General features: G+C 47.0%; 1 protein-coding gene across 1 annotated transcript in view; it reads right to left on the reverse strand.

The window, feature by feature from the left end:
* LOC147962911 (uncharacterized) overlaps window positions 1–12,639 on the reverse strand; it is a 43,091-nt gene extending 30,452 nt beyond the window's left edge. The window contains exons 1-2 of the mRNA XM_087527733.1: window positions 12,155–12,639; window positions 11,568–11,844 (exon numbers count right to left, since the gene is read on the reverse strand). Of these exons, the coding sequence (XP_087383859.1) occupies window positions 11,568–11,844; window positions 12,155–12,639 (762 nt within the window). The remainder of the gene's footprint in view (window positions 1–11,567; window positions 11,845–12,154) is intronic.
* Window positions 12,640–20,029: the final 7,390 nt, after the last annotated feature.

Consider the following 20,029-nt stretch of genomic DNA (forward strand, 5'->3'; position numbering starts at 1 on the left):
ATTTCCTGGCGTTTCAAATGCCAAAACACATAACTAGCTACCCTAACTATTACAGAGATTCCCTCCTGGGTGTGAAACACAGAAGAAAGTGATGATAGTTAAGCCGATCACATCCCAGATCTTTGGGTGTGAAACTTTTTCTTCGTGTGTGTCCCTTTGCGTCGTAGCCATGGAAAATCTTCATCATTTAACGGGATGCTCGGGTCAATATTCACTGTGAATGGAGCAATTTCATCAAACTTTTCATAATCTTCTGACTTGTCTGTCTTGTCATCCACTCCCATGATGTTTCTCTTCCCAGAAAGAACTATGTGCCGCTTTGACTCATCGTACGATGCATTCGCTTCCTTATCTTTTCTTTTTCTTGGCTTGGTAGACATGTCCTTCACATAGAAAACCTGTGCCACATCATTGGCTAGGACGAATGGTTCGTCTGCATACGCAAGATTGTTGAGATCCACTTTGTCATTCCGTACTGCGGGTCTTCCGTTACCCCGCCTCGTGTCACGAACAGCAACGCCTTTAGGTCAAATTCTTCCCCCATGTGCTCATCCCACGCACGTACACCTGTTCCATTCCACAGTTGTAAGAGTTCTTCAACTAATGGCCTTAGGTACACATCAATGTCTTTGTCGGGTTGCTTAGGGCCTTGGATGAGCACTGGCATCATAATGAACTTCCGCTTCATGCACAACCAAGGAGGAAGGTTATACAAACATAGAGTCACAGGCCAGGTGCTATGGTTGCTGCTCTGCTCCCCAAAAGGATTAATGCCATCTGCGCTTAGACCAAACCATACGCTCCTTGCGTCATCTGCAAACTCCTTCCCGTACTTTCTTTCGATTTTTCTCCACTGCGACCCGTCAGCGGGTACTCTCAACTTTCCGTCTTTCTTACGGTCTTCTCTGTGCCATCGCATCACCTTGGCATGCTCTTTGTTTTGGAACAAACGTTTCAACTGTGGTATTATAGGAGCATACCACATCACCTTGGCAGGAATCTTCTTCCTGGGGCGCCGGCCCTTGACATCACCAGGGTCATCGCGGCAGATCTTATAGCGCAATGCACCACATACCGGGTAAGCGTTCAAATCCTCGTACTCACCGCGGTAGAGGATGCAATCATTAGGGCATGCACGTATCTTCTGCATCTCTAACCCTAGAGGGCAGACAACCTTCTTTGCTTCGTACGTACTCTCGGGCAATTCGTTGTCCTTTGGAAGCATATCCTTTATCATTTCCAGCAACTTTCCAAATCCCTTGTCAGATACACCATTCTCTGCCTTCCATTGCAGCAATTCCAGTGTGGTGCCCAGCTTTTTCTTGTCACCTACGCAATTCGGGTACAACAATATTTTGTGATCCTCTAACATGTGCTGCAACTTCTTCTTCTCCAAATCACTTGCGCAGTTTCTCTTTGCATCGGCAATGGCCCGACCTAGATCATCAACGGGCTCATCTGATGCCTCTTCTTCAGCTTCTTCCCGCATTACCGGCTCAGCTTCTTCCCGCATTGCCGGCTCAGCTTCTTCCCGCATTACCGGCTCAGGGAACCGATGGCCAGGATAGCTGTCGTCGTCCTCTTCTTCTTCATTGTCTTCCATCATAACCCCTCTTTCTCCGTGCTTGGTCCAAACATTATAATGGGGCATGAAACCGGTCTTAAACAGGTGGACGTGAATGGTTCTTGACGTAGAGTAATTGTGACCATTCTTACAGCGAGCACATGGACAAGGCATAAAACCATCCGCCCGCTTGTTTGCCTCAGCCGCAAGCAGAAAAGTACGCACGCCCTCAACGAACTGGGGAGAGCATCGGTCATCGTACATCCATTGCCGGCTCATCTTCATTCACTAGTAGAAAAAGGGTCAAACGTGAAGCACATTAGTGCCAGTTTGTATTTGAGCCGGTACTAATGGTACCATTAGTGCCGGTTCGAACGGATTTGCATTAATGCCGGTTCGTGTTGAACCTTTAGTACCGGTTCGTGGCACGAACCGGTACTAAAGGGGTGGTGGCAGGCTGGCGTTAGGCCGGGGCCCCACGATCACCTTTAGTACCAGTTCGTGCCATGAACCGGTACTAAAGGGGTCTGACCTATAGTACCGGTTGGAGACACAAACCGGGACTATAGGGCAATTTTAAAACTTGAAAAAATCATAACTAAATCGTGCCATCAACCAGTTTTCCGTTTCGACAATTTTTTAAAATCACAAAATTCCAAAGGGAAAATAGAGTTTTTGGGCGTTTTAGACGTTTTTTTGGACGTTTTTAGCGTTTAGTGCTAGGGTTTAGATTTCAGCGTTTAGGGTTAGGTTTTATGGTCTAAACCCTTAGTTTTTACTGTTTAGCATAGAGTTTCCGACGTTTTAAGTCCCGGGTTTAGGGTTTAGGACAATTTTTGAAATGACAAATTGTAAAAGGAAAAAAAGATATGCTCTAATTTATGTTTTTTTCAATTTTGGTTAAATCTTGTCAAACCGGTCAAACAACTGATTCAAGAAATATAGAGTGTTACTAAATAATTACGCAATAATATTAGTGTTACTAAATAAGTATCTCAGTTTTTTTGAATTTTGTTCAAATCTGGTCAAACTATGTTCAAATTGTGGTCAAACTATGGTCAAACTACTTATTCAAGAAATATTAGTGTTACTACATAATTATTCAAGAATATTAGTGTTACTAAATAATTATTTCAATTTTTTGAATTTTGGTCAAACTATGGTCAAACTGTGGTCAAACTATGGTCAAACTTATTCAAGAAATATTAGCGTTACTAAATAATTACTGTTTTTTTAGAATAATAGTTTCAAACTCAAACGGTGAAATGTGTGACTTCATGCTCAAGCTAAACTCCTGAGGGTTAATAGGATTGACATCTTACAATTGTCAGGAAAACAACAAGTGCAGACTCGGAAACGAAGAAGAATAGAACCTGAAAGTTAAGCGTGCTCGGGCTGGAGTAGTGAGAGGGATGGGTGACCGGTCGGGAAGTTAGATGATTTGAAATGAGTGATCCACACTTGAGCAGTTAAGAGAGGTGATTAGAGACTAAATCATCAAATAATTCAGAAAAATTAAAAATAAAAAAATAAAAAAAAATTCCAAAATTTTCAAAAAAAAAAATTCAAAAAAAAACCTTTAGTACCGGTTGGTAACACCAACCGGTACTAAAGGTCCCCCGTACCAGGGCGCGAGCTCACGCCACGTGGTGGCACTTTAGCGCCGGTTCGTGCCGAACGGGTACTAAAGGGGGGGGGGCCTTTAGTGCCGAAACGTTAGTGCCGGTTCCATAACCGGCACTAAAGGCCCTTACAAACCGGTACTAATGGTCCGTTTTCTACTAGTGATTACACAACACCGAATAGACCAAATTAATACAAGTTCATACAACACTTAAATACAACAAACAAATAACTCTCTAGCTAAAGCATTTAAATGCAACAACAAATCCGATCAAGATCGCAACTAAGGTAACAATGGATCCAACAGCATAATGATACCAAGCCTCACTATCGATGGCATATTTTCTAATCTTTCTAATCTTCAAGCGCACTTTCTCCATCTTGATCTTGTGATCATCGACGACATCGGCAACATGCAACTCCAATTCCATCTTCTCCCCCTCAATTCTTTTCAATTTTTCTTTCAAGTACTCGTTTTCTCATTCAACTAAATTTAACCTCTCGGCAATAGGGTCGGTTGGAATTTCCGGTTCAGATACCTCCTAGAAAAAATTTCTATGTCAACTTGATGGGTATAATTTGTCATAAACACGAAATGCAACTAGTTTTAAAAGAGAATATACATACCACATCCGAATCATAACAAGGACTAGGGCCGACGGGGACGGATATCAAAACCATGGCACTATATGTATAACAAACAACGTACGGGTAAGATAATTATACGAGTAACTATATATCCAAATCACACAAACATCAATTTTTATATAAAATTTCATGAACAAGAGGCTCACCACAAGGTGGTGCCGGTGACGGGACGGTGCGGGCGATCGACGGTGGCTACGATGGAGATTTAGAAGGCACTAAGTAAACCACACCTACATATGCAAACTAAGTGTTATTTTTGACCTCAAATTGCATATAAATCAAATACCAGCACATATATATATATATATATCCTCCCAAATTACTAAACTCACAAATTAATCACTATATAAACCAATGCAAGAGCTAATCTAGCAATGAGAGATGAAAGGACAAAGTTGCTAACCTTTGTGATCATTTGAATGGATGAGGGCCTTCAAATCTTGACAAATTTTGGGCAAATTTTGTGATGAACTCGAGAGGAAGAAGGGAAGAACAGAGGAGAGGGCCGGAGAGGGGAAAGGGGGAACAACAGAGTGCTGGTGGACGAAGGGTTTATATAGGACGACCTTTAGTACCGGTTCATGGCACGAACCGGTACTAAAGGTGCTGGAGGGGCCCCACTCTGACAACATCCTGCCACCACTCTCATTAGTACCAGTTCGTGGCACGAACCGGTGCTAAAGGTTCGCCACGAACCGGTACTAATGAAAGCGGCCCGGCTATCCGTTGGAACCGGCACTAATGTATACATTAGTGCCGGCTCAAATACAAACCGGCACTAATGTGCTTCACGTTTGACCATTTTTCTACTAGTGGATCCTTGCATCCCGTCCTCTCGCTTCATCCCCGCCGTCGTCCACCTTGCCGGCGCCGCTCCTACGACCGTCTCGTCCACCACGCCCCGCCGCCACCGTCTACCCTCCTAGATCTGCTCCCACGCCACCGACAGCCATCGCTACCGCAACACTGTCAAATTCTCAGCAGATGCGTACACAGCGCCGCACCAGAGGCGGTACTCTTTCGTATCTGCTCAACTTATTTATCGCTGCAAGAAAATAGATCGCCACTGCTTTACTCTGATTTCTTGTCTTGGTTGCGAAGTTCCCTTTGTCCGGTTTGCACCTTCAGATCCGCCATGGCACGCTCAACACCATACTCGCAATGCTTATGGTTTTCCCCTTTTATATTCCACACTAGTTAAATCACAGTAGACTAAATTTCAAAATTGGGTTAGTCGATTTTTCAGAGCTCGCCGGAGTTCGCCGGTGCGATCGAAGGGGCTCGGGTGGGGACGGTGGTTGTGGGGGGCGGTGGTGGGGCCTCGTCGAACGAAGAAAACTCGACGCGGGTGGGGGCGGGGGTGGGGGTAGCGGAAGAACACAGGCGGTGGGGCCGGTGGTTCGGCCAGCGGCCCGTGCGGTGTTCTGTATGGGAAGCACAGTATGTTCCTTGTCAGGAAGGGGAGCAGGGACATCTGCAGTCAACAGCTGATAGAGCTGGCCTGTACGTGATCGATAGGCTTTCAATTACTAGCGGCAATACAACACCGTCATTTCCAGCCAGTTCCACTTTCCCGATTTATTTATCCTGGTTATGGTGTACCCCAGTTATGTACACTATGATCTGCCTACTTGCTGTGTGCTCTTGTTATCATGGTTCGGCAATAAATTCTCTATACATTATATTATGAACCTATCATCTGCCAGCTATCCTTACTTTTGGAGCCTATTTTCTTGTGTACTTCTGCCAGATTATATAAATGCACGCACCAAATTACAGCACACATGAGCTCTCTCATCAGAATCCAGTGATAGCACACAAGTGTTTACAGGGGCGCCCCTATATTATAATATCATCTGCATTACAAAGATAATCTCACAACTATTTATGTTTTCATGGTTCTCAGATATTATACGCAATTACAGTGAATATCAGAATCCGCGCATCAGAAGAATATTGTGGAACACTGCAATGACTTACAAAAATTGGCAGCAAGGCATTGAGTGCCATTCTGGAAGCAATGAAACTCGTACGCTCCCCACATGTTGATTCTTGTTCAGAATATCATCCTAATGACTATTCTAACCTCGAGGAGTCAAAGGCAGATGGCATGTCCTGTGCACCCATCAAGGTGCCTGTTCTAATTTGGCAAGGTTTTATTGATTGCACGTATCTTGCATATGTTGTCTTGCATTTCTTCTACTTTGTTGCACCGCCATCTTCTTAGTTTACTCATCATATATGTCGAGATGCCATGCCCAGCCATTATCAATACATATTCCATCTCTCATCATACCATGTTTTTCCACTCAAATGTTGTCCTTGTCCATCAGACATCAAAAAGGAAGAGGGTGATTGCCGAACCTGAAGGAGCACCAGTAAAGTCCTTGAAAAACGTGGTGGTGCCGGAGAAATCAGACAGCACCCCACTTATATTGGTTGTACAACCAGTGACACAAAACGTAGGACCGACTCCAGCAGACTATACCCATACTTCACTGGCCACACCACTAGCCCCACCACACAGGACCTGCACTGCAACAAAAGGTATACCGATTTCATTTGCCATAGCACCAGCTATACCATAGAAAAATCCCACTCCAGCAAAAAGTACAGCAAGTCCACGGGCCGAAGACCTATCCCAACTGCAGAGACGGCCAATTCCTGTAGATTGGAACCCCATTTCATTTATTCCCAATTTAAAAGACAATGATTTCAATGTTGTTAGGGACTACGTGCATATATTTCCTTCATGGGAAGATTATTGTGAAGACAAACACCATTTTCACATCTTCCTATCCAACTTACATGTAAGTGCTATTATTCATGGTTATTAGTTTCCTGTTTTCTGCTGATTGAACACATTAATGATTTACATTACATTGTTGTAACTAGGCGAGGGTCAATCTGGATAGTCATGACGAGCAAAGCTTGCGTGTGCTTTTCAATGAAGCATTGCAGCAGTATCGGTGTTACCTGAGGAAATCACACTTTGATGGCAATTCTATAAACGAATTTCCAGTGAAGTCTCCTGTGCTAAATTTAGAAGACATTGAATGGAAAAACCTTGTTATGCACTGGTCTCGTTCCTAGGATGAGGTACTGTCTATGAAAGCACATGACAATTTGAACTTCTACTTTTCCGCATGTGCCTTACGGATCTTTTTTGCAGGAAATCTGCTCGAAGAAGAATTCCGGTTTGACAAGAACGACAGGATATCACAAATATGCTGCCCACTGCTTTGCTCTTGTTAGTACCTGTTGTCCTGTATCACTGTACCTGCATACATATCTGGTTCATTATGTGACAGCAGTACGCATGATAGCTTGCTTATCAATTATTCGCTCCAAATTATCTGATCTGTATGAATTGTTACATTAGTGTAGAATATATCCAATGCCAATGTCTTTTTAGCTCTGCATTGTTCTTGTAAGTACATGCTGTCCTTTATCGGTGTACTTATAATGACAAGTAGTTGTTCATATACCATCACTCTGCAGGTTATTTTCCTTTGCCCTCCATTTTCTACACATCAGATCTATATTTACTCTTACCATAAGGTTGGTACTGAAGAAGTTTAGCTGTGCATTGCTCTTGGCTATACCTTTTTCCTGTATCACTGCACTTACATTTATAGCTACTTGGTTATGTAGCATCACTCTTCATCTTCTCTTAAATATTCTCCTTTTTTCGTATATTATCACATCTATATTTACTCTTAACAAAATGTAGAATAAAGGCTATGCTTTTGAAGAAGATTCTGTGGTAAACTTCTTCAATTGCCACCCCCCATCAGCATGGACACGGCCTTTATAGAGCCTGTCTTCACCAATAATGTAAGTTTGTCCATCTCAAGCCTTCAAACTTTGTTGTATATATTTGGTTAGGCATGACTGCAACAGCTGTTTATTTTTGGTGTTTGCATCAAATTGCTTGTTTAAAGTTTATTATATGTAGTTCATCAACAAAAGTTCGTCCTTTCTCAATTTAAGTTATCAGTTGTACAACCAAGTTCCTTCTTCATACCATGTAAATTAAACAATACAGAGCAAGTGATCTTCTTTTGCACTGCATGTATGCTTCTGTTCTTCATCTGTAATCCAGTGGTGTGGTGAACCTACCCACTACAACACAATGTCATATTCTACAATGTCTTAGCTATGAAAAATATCATATCATTCTACTATTATTTAAACCGTCTCTTTATTTGCCAATCTGAAATGGTATAAATTGACAGCACACTAACCATTGATACTTATGAGTTCTTGATCTGTAATCCAGTGGTGTTGTGAAGCTGTCAACTCCTTCACAATGTCATTTCCTGCCATGTCTTGACTTGAACAATATCATATTGTGTTAATGCAAATTTAAACTGTATCACTTTATTCGTCAGTAAGAAATGTGATGAATTATCAGCACTGATACTTTTATGTGCAAAACCTATCATCTGTCTGCTTGTTTATCTTTCAGAGTGAGGAAGATATAAGTGTTGAACAAGCGCAGTCTCATCATCTTGCTCAGAAGCTTGCGCTGCAGCTCCCCAGCAGGGCTAACCTTTCTTAAACTGAATTGAAGTGCTGTCGGTTTTGTATATTATTTTGTCAGCGTGTTTATTTGCACTGGTGGCGATCTTTGATGCCCAGTGTATGTAATCTGCTGTCTGCTTGTGCTTTATTATTATAGTGGCGAACTTTGATGCCCAGTGGATGTAATATGCCGTAATTTCTTTATTGTATAGTATAGGTTTTTTCTTATTCACGATGCTGCAGCATTTTACTGTATATATATCCTGTCTTCGCAGTAAACCGACCAAACCGTAAAATTACCGTACATAATCGGGCCGTCATGCAATCACGATGTAGGTTGGGCCTGAAACGTGCCGATCAGCTCACGGGCCGGCAGCAGCCCGAAATGAAACCCGACCCATGATTGTGCAGATCAAATCACCGGCTTTTAACAGGCCGAAAAATTGTATCGGTCCTTGTTTGGCCCAATCAGATATCGGCTGCGAGCAGGCCGGATGCAAACCGGGCCATAGTTAGGCCCAACTATATGACGGGCTTTTTAACAAGCTGAAATTAATATAGGGCCAATATGTTAAACGGGCCCTTAACAGGCCAAAACTAATATCAGGCTGAATTACTAAGTGGGCCTTTAGCAAGTGGGCCCAAAAGTATAGTGTCCAGTTGACGGGCCGAATCTGATATGGGCCATATTTAGGCCCAAAACCTCTTAAAGGGTCGGACCTGATCTGGGCCGTAATTTGGCCCAAAACGTGGTATGCTTTTAACAGGCCAGATCTCATATGGGCCACTATTAGGCCCGGACCGTGGCAGGCCATTAATAGACCGGATCAAATATGGGCCGGCATTTGGCCCAAAACATGGCAGCCAGTTAACGGGCCGTCCTACTAGGGTCCTCAAAATCTTGTGGGCCTACAGCTGGGCCGGCCCATTAATGTCGGCGAAATCTCGTGGGCCTTTACCTAGGCCGGCCCATTATGATCCGCAAGAATTTTTTGGGCCTTTACCTGGGCCGGCCTATTATGCCACACCAAAATCTTGTGGGCCTTTACCTAGGCCAGCCCATTATGGCCCGTTAAATCTTATGGGCCTTTAGCTGGCCCAGCCCATTATGGTCCGCAAAATCTCACGGGCCTTTAGTTGGGCCGGCCCATTATGGTCCGCAAAATCTTGTGGGCCTTTAGTTGGGCCAGCCCATTTAAACTTGTTGGTTCGTGCCACATGTCGACGTATCATAGACGCCTACTGTCCAGTGAGTGGATGACATCTGTCCCGACGATGAGCTGACACGTGTTTCCTCTAGCCAATGATGATTTTACACGTGGAAATTCCCCATTGGTCGGGGCTGTTAACGGGTTATCGGATCCAAAACCCGACCCGATAGCTTAACGGCGTTCCGTTACGGTGGATGCCACGTGTCGGTCACCCTTGACGAAAGCACTTCTGTGACACGTGATTTATCATCATGGAAGTGGACACTTCCGTGATGATAATTTTGGTAATGTCATGGAACACTTCTACGACATCACATGTATGACTATCTTGATTCTGTCATAAATTTGTCATGGATGTACATGCATGACAAAAAAGCGACCTACTGTGACAAACATGTATCATCACGGAAGTGTATTTTTTTGTAGTGCCGGGTGAAGTAGGCACCACGGACGCCCGCGCGGATGGCGAGGGCGACGATGGAGAGGAATCCGGACGAGGTGGCGACGGATACTGCTTAGGGGAGGCCGTCGCAGGCTCTGGCCCGGTCGCAGTAGCCAGCATGGGCTCCATCCTAGGCTCGGTTGGAGACGGGGCACCCAGTGCGAGGTCGATGGCAGGAGGCGGTGCATGCATCGGCCGATCAAGGTGCACCACAGGAGACGTAGGGGGTCCATCAAGGAGGAGTTCCAAGCGAGCTCCACGTCCAATTCCTGCACCATGATTAGGTAACAACACAAACGAATATGCAACATCTTCAAATTGGCCAGGCATAAGAGGAGATGAATGCATAGATGGTGTTGTGGTGGATGACTGAGGCATGGCAGAAAAGGGGAAGACGGTCTCATCAAAAACAACATCCCGAGATATGTAGACTCGATTGGTAGGGACATGGAGACACTTGTAGCCTTTCTGGAGAGAACTATGCCCTAAGAACACACACTTTTTGGCGCGAAACTCAAGTTTGCGATCATTATAAGGACGAAGATGAGGCCAGCAGGCACGCCCAAAGACCTTAAAAGGTATAGTCAGGAGTTTCACCTAAGAGAAGCTCAATCGGAGTTTTCATATTAAGAACACGCGTAGGTAATCTGTTAATGAGAAAACATGCGGTAGCAAAAGCATCACTCGAAAAACGAAAGGGTATAGAAGCATGAGCAAGAAGTGTGAGGCCGGTCTCAACTATATGGCGATGTTTGCGCTCAACAACGCCATTCTGCTGAGGTTGCGGGCATGATAAACGATGAGAGATCACAAGCTTATTAAAGAAGGTGTTGAGGTTGTGATATTCGCCCCCCCCCCAATCTGATTGAACATGGATAATTTTATGCTTGAGTAGACGTTCAATATGCAATTGAAATTGTATGAATATATCAAACACATCACATTTGCGCTTAAGAAGATAAAGCCAAGTAAAGCGACTATAGGCATCAACAAAAATGACATAATAGTTGTGACCACTAACAGATGTTTGTGCCGGACCCCACACATCAGAAAACACAATTTCAAGAGGGTTCTTTACTTCTGTAGTAGATGAAACAAAAGGTAGCTGATGACTCTTGCCTTGCTGACAGGCATCACACGCGGACATCTCTTTATTTCTAGACACTAATGGAAGCTCATGACTGTGGAATATGTGGCGAATGATGGGTCTGGCGGGGTGGCCAATGTGAGAGTGCCACTGGGAAGGCGACACACAAACACCGCTGAAGACGCACGGGGCGAAAGGATCCTCCAAATGGTACAAGCCTTGGCTCAACCGGCCACTAAGCAGAATGTCCCGGGTTGCTCGATCCTTAACAAAAAGATTAAAAGGGTGAAATTCACATAGGACATGATTATCAAGGGTGAGCTTACGGACAGATAAAAGATTACGAGTTACCGAGGGTACCCGTAAAACATTACGAAGATGGAGCTGCCTAGTGGGATGACTATTTAAAAGAGATGCTTGGCCAATATGAGAGATGGACATACCTACACCATTGGCGGTGTGAACCTGATCGTGCCCGTAGTAGGGCTGGTAGGTGGAGAGTTTGTTGAGCTTGTTCGTCATGTGATCCGTGGCGCCGGTGTCCATGTACCAGGCTGGATCAACAGGGTAGTATGGTGTGTATCCCTGCTCGACGCGCGGGTCCTTGCCCTTGGCGGTGATGTGGGCAGACGGGGTGACAACAATGGGGGCAGCCGGGGCGGTGGCGGAAGGACCAATGTCTGCCATGGCAAACTGGCGCTTGTTTTTTTGAATATTTACTGTGAGGCAAAGCCCCACAACCCTTTATTGAAGCAAGTGAAACTGTACAAACAAAATACAGGCTATACAAACAAATAAAGGTAAAATTTACCTAAGGCTAAACATCCCTACCTATTTTACAACAGAGAATTAACCCAAGCCAATAGTTTTGGTTTAATACCATCCTTCACCCTTGCCGTTGCCGTTGTTGCCGATGCCAAGGAAGCTCCTCTAAAAGCGGCGGCGACACTTGGAGGTGACATGGCGTTCACGACTACATAGCTGGCACACCACCCTAGTGTTAGCCCCCCCCCTCCCCCCGCCCCCAGGGTCGATGCAGGGGGCGGGGCTGCCTTGCCAGGTGGCGCTGGGCACGAGAGGCCCAGAAGGCCGCCGGCTGGGCGGTGATGGTGGCGGAGGAGCGACGAGCCTCGAGGTGTTGCTCGGTGAAGGGGAGGCGTGAGTAGAGCTCGTGAGGAGGCATCGCTATCTTGGCATTGTGGACAGCCTCAGCGAGATTGTCGTAGTCGACGTCGAGGCCTTTGATGACGAAGCCGGCGAACTCCTTGTCGCTAAGCGGCCGACCAATAGAGGTGAGCGTGTCTGCCAGCACCTTCATCTTGTTGAAGTAGGTCGTAGCGGAGGAGTCCAGCTTCTTGATGTCGGCGAGTTCGCTGCGAAGGGCCATTGAGCGGGAGGTAGAGACCTGGGCAAAGGCGTGCTCCAGGGTCGTCCAGGCATCAATGGAGGTGGCGGCGAAGAGACAAAGGCCAGCGACCCCGTCGCCGTGGAAACCCTGGATGGCAGAGAGGATCGCCTGGTCCTGCTGCACCCACATACGGTGTTCCAGGTTGATGGTCGGGCCGTGGACGGTAGGGATGACCTGCGGAGGACACGGTAGCGAACCATCAACAAACCCGAGGAGAGACCGGCTGCCTAGCAGTGGTAGGACCTTGGCGCGCGAGAACAAGTAGTTGACTGGCATGAGTCGGATGGCGATCAAGTTGTCGAAGTGGAACAGCCCGGTGGGCGTGATTGCGCCAGCAACAGGGACGATTGGCGGCGGAGCCGCGACAGGACCCACGACCGCGACTGATGCCGCGGGTGGCGGCGCGGGGACGATCGGGATCACGGCCGTGGGTGGTGCCGTGAGCGAGGCCGCGGGTGGTTCCGCGGGCAGCGTCTCCCCCGGGGTCGCGGGCGGCGGCGCGACTAGTGCTGAGGCCGTCGCGGGCAGTGACGGTGGGATCGGCGCTGAAAACAGGGAGCCGACCGCGGTGATGCCGAAGAACTGAGACACTGATGGAGCCAGGGGGCGAGGTGGGAGGTTCAGGAGGGCGGCAAGCGATGCGTGGATCAACCCGAAGCTGGCGGCGCCCGAAGCCTAAGCGGTCATGGCGCCGGCGGCAGCAGCCCTAGTGTTTAGGGTTTTGGTGCGGCGGCGACGGCAGGTGGGATGAAGGTGGAGGACCTAGGTTACCATGTAAAACGTAAATTTTAGGGAACTGTTTCAACCCTCAAAAGGATGGCCTATCACTTATATATAATGATGATATACAAGTTCAATACCAATGAGATATGGTTTATAAAGTAGGGCTACAATAGGAAGTTTAACACACGACCACTCAAACCTGCCGGCCAACCTACGGCAGTCATCAACGTCCATGCTTGAACGTGTGTGCGTATGTCTGTATGTATTGTCGAGTCAGTCATGATGTACGTGTCTGCGTGTTGTAGTCTCCAAAATTTTGCGCGTATTCGTTCCGTCGTCCCACTCTTAACGACGACAACGGCGACCACGTCCTAGACAGCTCGGCAGACGCCAACGGCCTCGGTGCCCACTTCCTTCCTCATCAACATCGACGATGGGCGACTGAGGTAGTTACCACTCTCTTGATGGAATCTTCACCCCATAGAAATTCATGCCGTCTCCTCAGGAAAATTCACGACCATCAATGGCTATTACTCCCTCTGCAAACTAAGAGCATCTCCAGCCGTTGGCTCCCAGGGGGCGCATAAAATCGCCAATTGAGGGCCAGCCGACGCTAAAAATCGGCGTCGGGGCTTTTGTTTTCCCAGCCGTTGGATCCAGAGTCAGCCCCAGAAGGCGGTTTAAAAAAAATAATTCGGCAAAAGTGGACAAAGATTTGGCTAAAATTCGCCGAACATGACATTATATAGCAAAGTTTAGTAAGAAAACGGCCGCACTACAACTGCGGGCCGAAGAACTCGCTGAGCGTGGCCAAGTCGCGGATGTCGCCGCCATCGCTGCCGTCGTCCTCGCCGTCCTTCTCCTCTTTGACGTGGGCGCCCCTGCTGAACCCTTGCCCAGCGTCGCCCCGGCGGACCGGCGGCGGCAGCGCGTCGTCGTCGCGGTCGTCGTCGAGGACGACGACGCCTCCCTCGTCGCGGCCATGGCGCCGAGCGACGAACTACTCGTAGGCGCGGCACTGGCGCTCCAGTTCCGTCCGCGCCCAGTTCAAGGCCACCGCGTCGTCGAGCTCCTCCGTCACGCCGCCGGCGAGCCCTGGCTCAGTCTTCACGACGCCGAGCCCCGGCTCCGACTTCACGGCGGCGCGCCCCGGCTCCGTATTTGGTTTGACATAGCAAGAAGGAGCCGAGGAGGAGGCGTGCCTGCCTCCCTCGTTGATAAAATGATAATGATGCCGGCGCTGCAGGTGCGGCGGTCGAGCGGCGTCTCCGCTGCGGGCTCGGCCTTGACGCCGAACACCGCCATCGAGTCGGAGGAGTGGGAAGAGGAGCGGGAGGAGGAGTGTGAGGACGAGGACGAGGAGGAGCCGAACCTCCTGGGCATCCATTGGCCGGCGCTCCGGCGGGGGACCGGGGCGGCTGCCGCGGCATGGTTTGCCAGCGCCGGGTCCTTGCGGCCCTCGAGGTGCTCGAGAACCTCGTGCAGCATGCGGCCCGGGGCACCCCACTACAGGCGGCGCCCCTCACTGTTCTTGACGCCCCCCACCACCGGCACCCCGTTGGTGGAGGCTAGTCGGCGCTCCTGCCTGTGCTGGAAGTACGCCGCCCATGCCTCGTGGTTGTCGACGGCGTACTGCGAGAGGGCGCACTGCTCCTCCGTCAGCGACGCCCGCACGCAGTCGACCTCGTCGGCGAAGTAGTCAGCGCGCTCTTTGACGTCGGGCACCGGGGGAATAGGGACGCCACTGGCGCTGAGCCTCCATCCGCCCGGCCCTGCGCGCATGTCGGGCGGTGCCGGGATGTTTACCTCGAAGAGAAGGTACGCCACCCCCACGCGTGCAGCGAGCGTCGGCCGAAGCCGTTGGCCGCCGCCGCGTCGCTGGGGAATGGCTTGCCCATCGTCGATGCTGGGCTTGGGGCGGAGAGGGGAGGATTGTTGGCGACGGGTGCACACGGGAAGAGAGAGACAGATCACGGCTACTTTGTGTGCTTGTCTAGCCTCTTTGGTGCGTTGATTTGGGAATCTTGAGATTTTATTTGGGCAACTTGGCAAACTCGTCCTGACTGACTTCAGCAGTAGCACCGCCAAAGTGTGACTGATAAAGAGATTGCGATCACACGATTTTTTCTGCATATATATACCGGTCGCATCACTTATTTTAGAGCGTTATTTATGGATTTGTTGTCTTGTTTGCTTCTCTTGTGTGTTCTGAAAAAAGACAACCTGAAATCATGCTTGTGTTGTGCAGGTTTAGGACCAATCAATGTCTGAGACGACGTTTGGGAGGGTGTCCTATTTCATCGGATCTTTTGCAATGTTTCCTCAGAAGGATGAGCCTAGAGGTACCAGAATATAACTATTCAATCTCTTATCATTTTTCGGGAAGAGTAGATACAGTGTACTGTGTTTGATATGCTAACTCGTTTTGAGGCAGACAGAAAATCTGTGATGGTTCCTGGGAATCACATTGTTCAAGATAAAACCAACCAAGTAGTTTTCTTTGATGTTCTTTGCATTAGATTAATAAATCTTGTTTCTAGCAATGCTCTATTATATTACAATCTTTTAGAGTTGTAGTAGCCGAAGATTCATTTTCAAGTTTGAACTCCTATCCTGTTATTTATGTTTGAGCATGCTCTTCTTATTTCTGTACCAGTATTATAATTCAACTCTCTAGGGGCTCCCAAGAAAAAGAAGGCTTGTTGCGTCCTAATAAAGGATCTCTTTGCTTGCGTGTGCTTGTGCTGATTTGGGACAGATATATATGCATGTTAGTTCGTCTCTGATGTTTGTAGGGTGTGCCCAGTTTTCTTAGTGTTGACACCAGATTTTGGCACGCTCAAGAACTTAATTAATATGGCCTGAAATGTAGAAGTGATCTATATAAAAAAGTTTCGTATTGTCGATATGAACATCTTTGAAGTTTGGGCCGTCGCCATCCGATCTCATCTCGCAAGACGAAGTTGTGTTCGAAATACTGAGATTTTGTATTCAGAACACTATTCGGCTCATTACGCCCTCAAGACCGACTCGTATGGAAAAATGATCTACATGGACTGTCTTCGTCTCGTCGAAATGATCGATTTTTGATATAAAAATCGTTCCAATCCGAGTTCGTATGCAAAATTTAGAGCTATCGGAGTGCAGCCCTGTCATGAGGCGTGATCTGGCGCGCCCCACCAGACCTATGTCTGATGGGTAGCGTGAGGGAACGGGTGTTTTGCGTAACAGTCCGTTTTGTGCGAGCGATTTGACATTCAAGATGACCTCTGATCAAAAAATGTTCAACACAATAGTTTTTCGTCTCGTCGAAACGGTCAAGATTGCTTTTGGACTCGTTTCCATCCGAGGTCGTTTACTGCCTCAAACATGACCCGCAAGGTGCAGCCAGGTTGTAAACAGAACCGTTTTGGAAAGTTTGACTCCGAGTTGGACCCAAACTAGGGTTTTGGACGTGAATCCAAGACATTTACTTGCACGGGAAGTCCAGCCGCCTCTTATATACATAAGGGGTGACAACCGATTAAACAACAACACACAATCGCAAAACCCATCTACAAACTTTGATCTCCTACCCTAGTTTTCTGTTTCTCGTTCATCGGTGTTCTTCGCTTCGGAGAGCTTCGATCTACGAAGCCCTTGGGGCGGGCGAACCGACCTAGGGCAGCCCATCACCGCTGTTCGTCCAGACGGGGTCTCTCCCGGCCGTGTGGGGTTTCGGGTCTTCAAAAGAGCTCGCCGGATTGTCTTTCGTATCGCGCTTCCGGTGAGCCTCCTTCGGCGACGTGTCCTGCGTATCGCGCTTGACGCCAAGGGTACACGGTGACGTGTTCGTGTGCGAACACACTTTTTGGCGACTCCACCGGGGAAAAAGAGCAATCATCATCATCCATCATGGTCGATCTTCCCAAGCCATCTGAAGTGGATGCCGATAACATCAACAAGCCCAATTTTGAGGAATTATCGGTAGAACATCGCCAAGCTTTTGAGGAGTACAAGAAGGCGCGTGAAGAGAAGGAGATGTAGGAGTTCCTTGCTAAGTTCAAAAAGGATCGCCAAGGCAATATCACTTCAATTGAAGAAATCAAGTTTCCTCCTCTTCACAATGAGCAGGTAGAACCGGCTGTAAGCAAAATCTTCTCTCCTCAACAGTCGGCTGAAATTACTACTCTTATTGCTCAGAATAATGAACTTATTTACCAAGCTATCATAGACAATAATACTGCTCGAAATAATACTCCTCAGTCATATCATGGTAGTGGTAGTATGTCTGCTGGTGTGGAGAACTTTAGTCCAACTTTACCTATTTCATCGGCGCTGCCCGTGCCATTGAATTCTTATTCCAGTCAGACAAACCAACTTGTTGCTCCACCCTTTAATCCTGCCATGAACGTACCAAGTTCAGTGAATCCAACAGCATTGCTAGGTTACGGTTCAGCAAGTGGATTGCTGCCGAACTATGGTACAACATACACACCACCATCTCTTCCGACTAGCACTGTGCCAAAACTACTAGATATCATATTCACCATGCGCCACAACCACAACCACACGCAACATCACTCAATACGAGTGATATTTTGGCTAATGTCAGAGAGAAAATGTCTAGGGTGTTCCGAGAGCATTGTGGGATTGAACTACCTAAACCACGAATTTCCAGGAAACCATATCTAGAAATTTTTGATGCCGTGCCATGTCCTCCCGGATATAAAGTTCCAGATTTTCATAAGTTTAGCGGAGAGGAAAAAAAGATACTTGGCACAATTAGGTGAGGCAAGTTCACGAGGCGAGTGGAAAATACGTTATTTTCCTTTATCTTTAACCGGTACTGCTTTCTCGTGGTTTTCTGCATTACCACCCGGTTCTATTACTACATGGTTTCAATTGGAGCAAAAGTTTCATGATCACTTCTACAGTGGTGACAATGAGCTTAAACTATCCCATCTTACATCAGTTAAGCAAAAGCATGATGAATCGGTCTCCGATTATGTCAAAAGATTTAGAGATACACAAAACCGGTGCTATAGTTTGGTGATAACCGAGAGAGATTGGGCTGATCTTGTGCTTAGTGGTTTGAGTACTCACATTAGAGAATGGCTAGAAGGACATGAATTTTTAAATATCAACCAAGTCTTGCAAAGGGCTTTGGCTCAGGAAAGCCGAAGCAAAGATCTTAAAGAGATGCATAGATATAAAACGGATGGTCATAAGATGAATATGGTTGAGTATGATAGTGATCACTCGGACGATGAGGGTGATATTTATGCTGCTGAATTTGTTTGGCTATCTAAGGCCAAACTGTTCACTTACAATGATTTAAAGCTGATTCGTAAGAATCGTGATGAAGAGATGAAATTTACTTTCAACATTGCGAAGTGTGATAAAATATTTGATGCTTTGTTGCAAGCCAAGATTATTACAATATCTCATACTTTACCGCTGTTCGAAGAGCTGAAACGGCGTGCTTATTGCAAGTATCATAATTCTTTTTCTCATGCTACTAATGATTGTAATGTTTTTCGACGACAGATACAATCGGCCATTAATGACGGATAGATACAATCGGCCATTAATGAAGAAGATGTTAATTTGGCCCAATATAGCCGAATCAGCTAATAAAAATAATATTGTCATTGGTGAGCCCAGGAAAAATAAGGAGAGCAACAAGATCTTGGGGAGACAAGTTGTGCTTGACAAGCGACCCGGTGGAAAGGAGGTAATCAAGATCACCATCAAGAATCCTACACTCGGGGGGCAACCACAAGTGCAAGAGAACACTCATGTCAAATTTGTTAAGCCCAAGAGTCCAGAGGTTGGCAAGTGGAAGAAGAATGAAGCTAAAGTGCAGCGCAATAGAATGAAGCCAACTTTTGATATGCTATTGTCCAATTATGCCAATCAAGCGGCCGGTTCTAGCTCCGACCGGGCATTAAATTTGAAGCGCTCAAGGTCACCTCCTTGGGAAGAATTTCAGCATCACGCAAGGCCACATGGATCATGGGCACCGGGACCATGGATGGTGCCACCCCCCCAATGCGCCATACTACATGGGAGGCCATAAAGGAGGATGGGGGCAGCCCCCAATAGACCCTTATGCTTTTCATCCGGGTTGGGCTGAACCAAGGAGGCCCGTTCATGAGAGGCTTTTTTATCCCACACGAGGCCGTTTGAACAATGGTGTCAATCGGCCAATGCAAGATAACCATGGAAGGGTTGGCAAGCAAGTGTGGTGTGCTAAATCACCAAGTGCTGAAATTTCAGAGCCTGGGAAGCAAAAGGAGAAGAATACTAGTGCTGAAACTATTATGTTAGGCACTAAAGAATTAACAATCAAAGAGCCGATTATTGGTGATAATTCGGCTGATTCTAATAAAGATGTGGCTGCTGTCCAGCAGGGTCCCATGGCTAATGATCATAAAGCTAGCACAAGCAAGGCCAAGTCGAGGGATCCAAAATATACTCAGCCTAAGTGGTGTCCTTCCGGTCTGACCAAGGCGCAAAAAAGGGGATTGCAGCGCATGAGGAGTCATGAGAAGGAGGAACAAGAAGCAGAAAAGCTAAGGGATAAATTTTTCAATGGAAGTCGTCCCATGGTACCCCCAAAACAAGTGTGGAGGCCAAAACAAAAGGAAAACATAGCAGCTTCTGCATTGATCATAGCAAAACCTACACCACCAACGGAGGATGATGCGGCTACTATTACATCGTCCACTTTGCCTACTACTTCCTCTTCCCTTAAAGATATTTCAAAGTCAGTGGACATGCTTGCGGAAGAAGATGAAATGCTTGATTATGA

This window comes from Triticum urartu, chromosome 6A, assembly GCF_056163025.1.
Source record: "Triticum urartu cultivar PI428250 chromosome 6A, HENAU_Tu73, whole genome shotgun sequence".
Classification (NCBI taxonomy): Eukaryota; Viridiplantae; Streptophyta; class Magnoliopsida; order Poales; family Poaceae; genus Triticum; species Triticum urartu.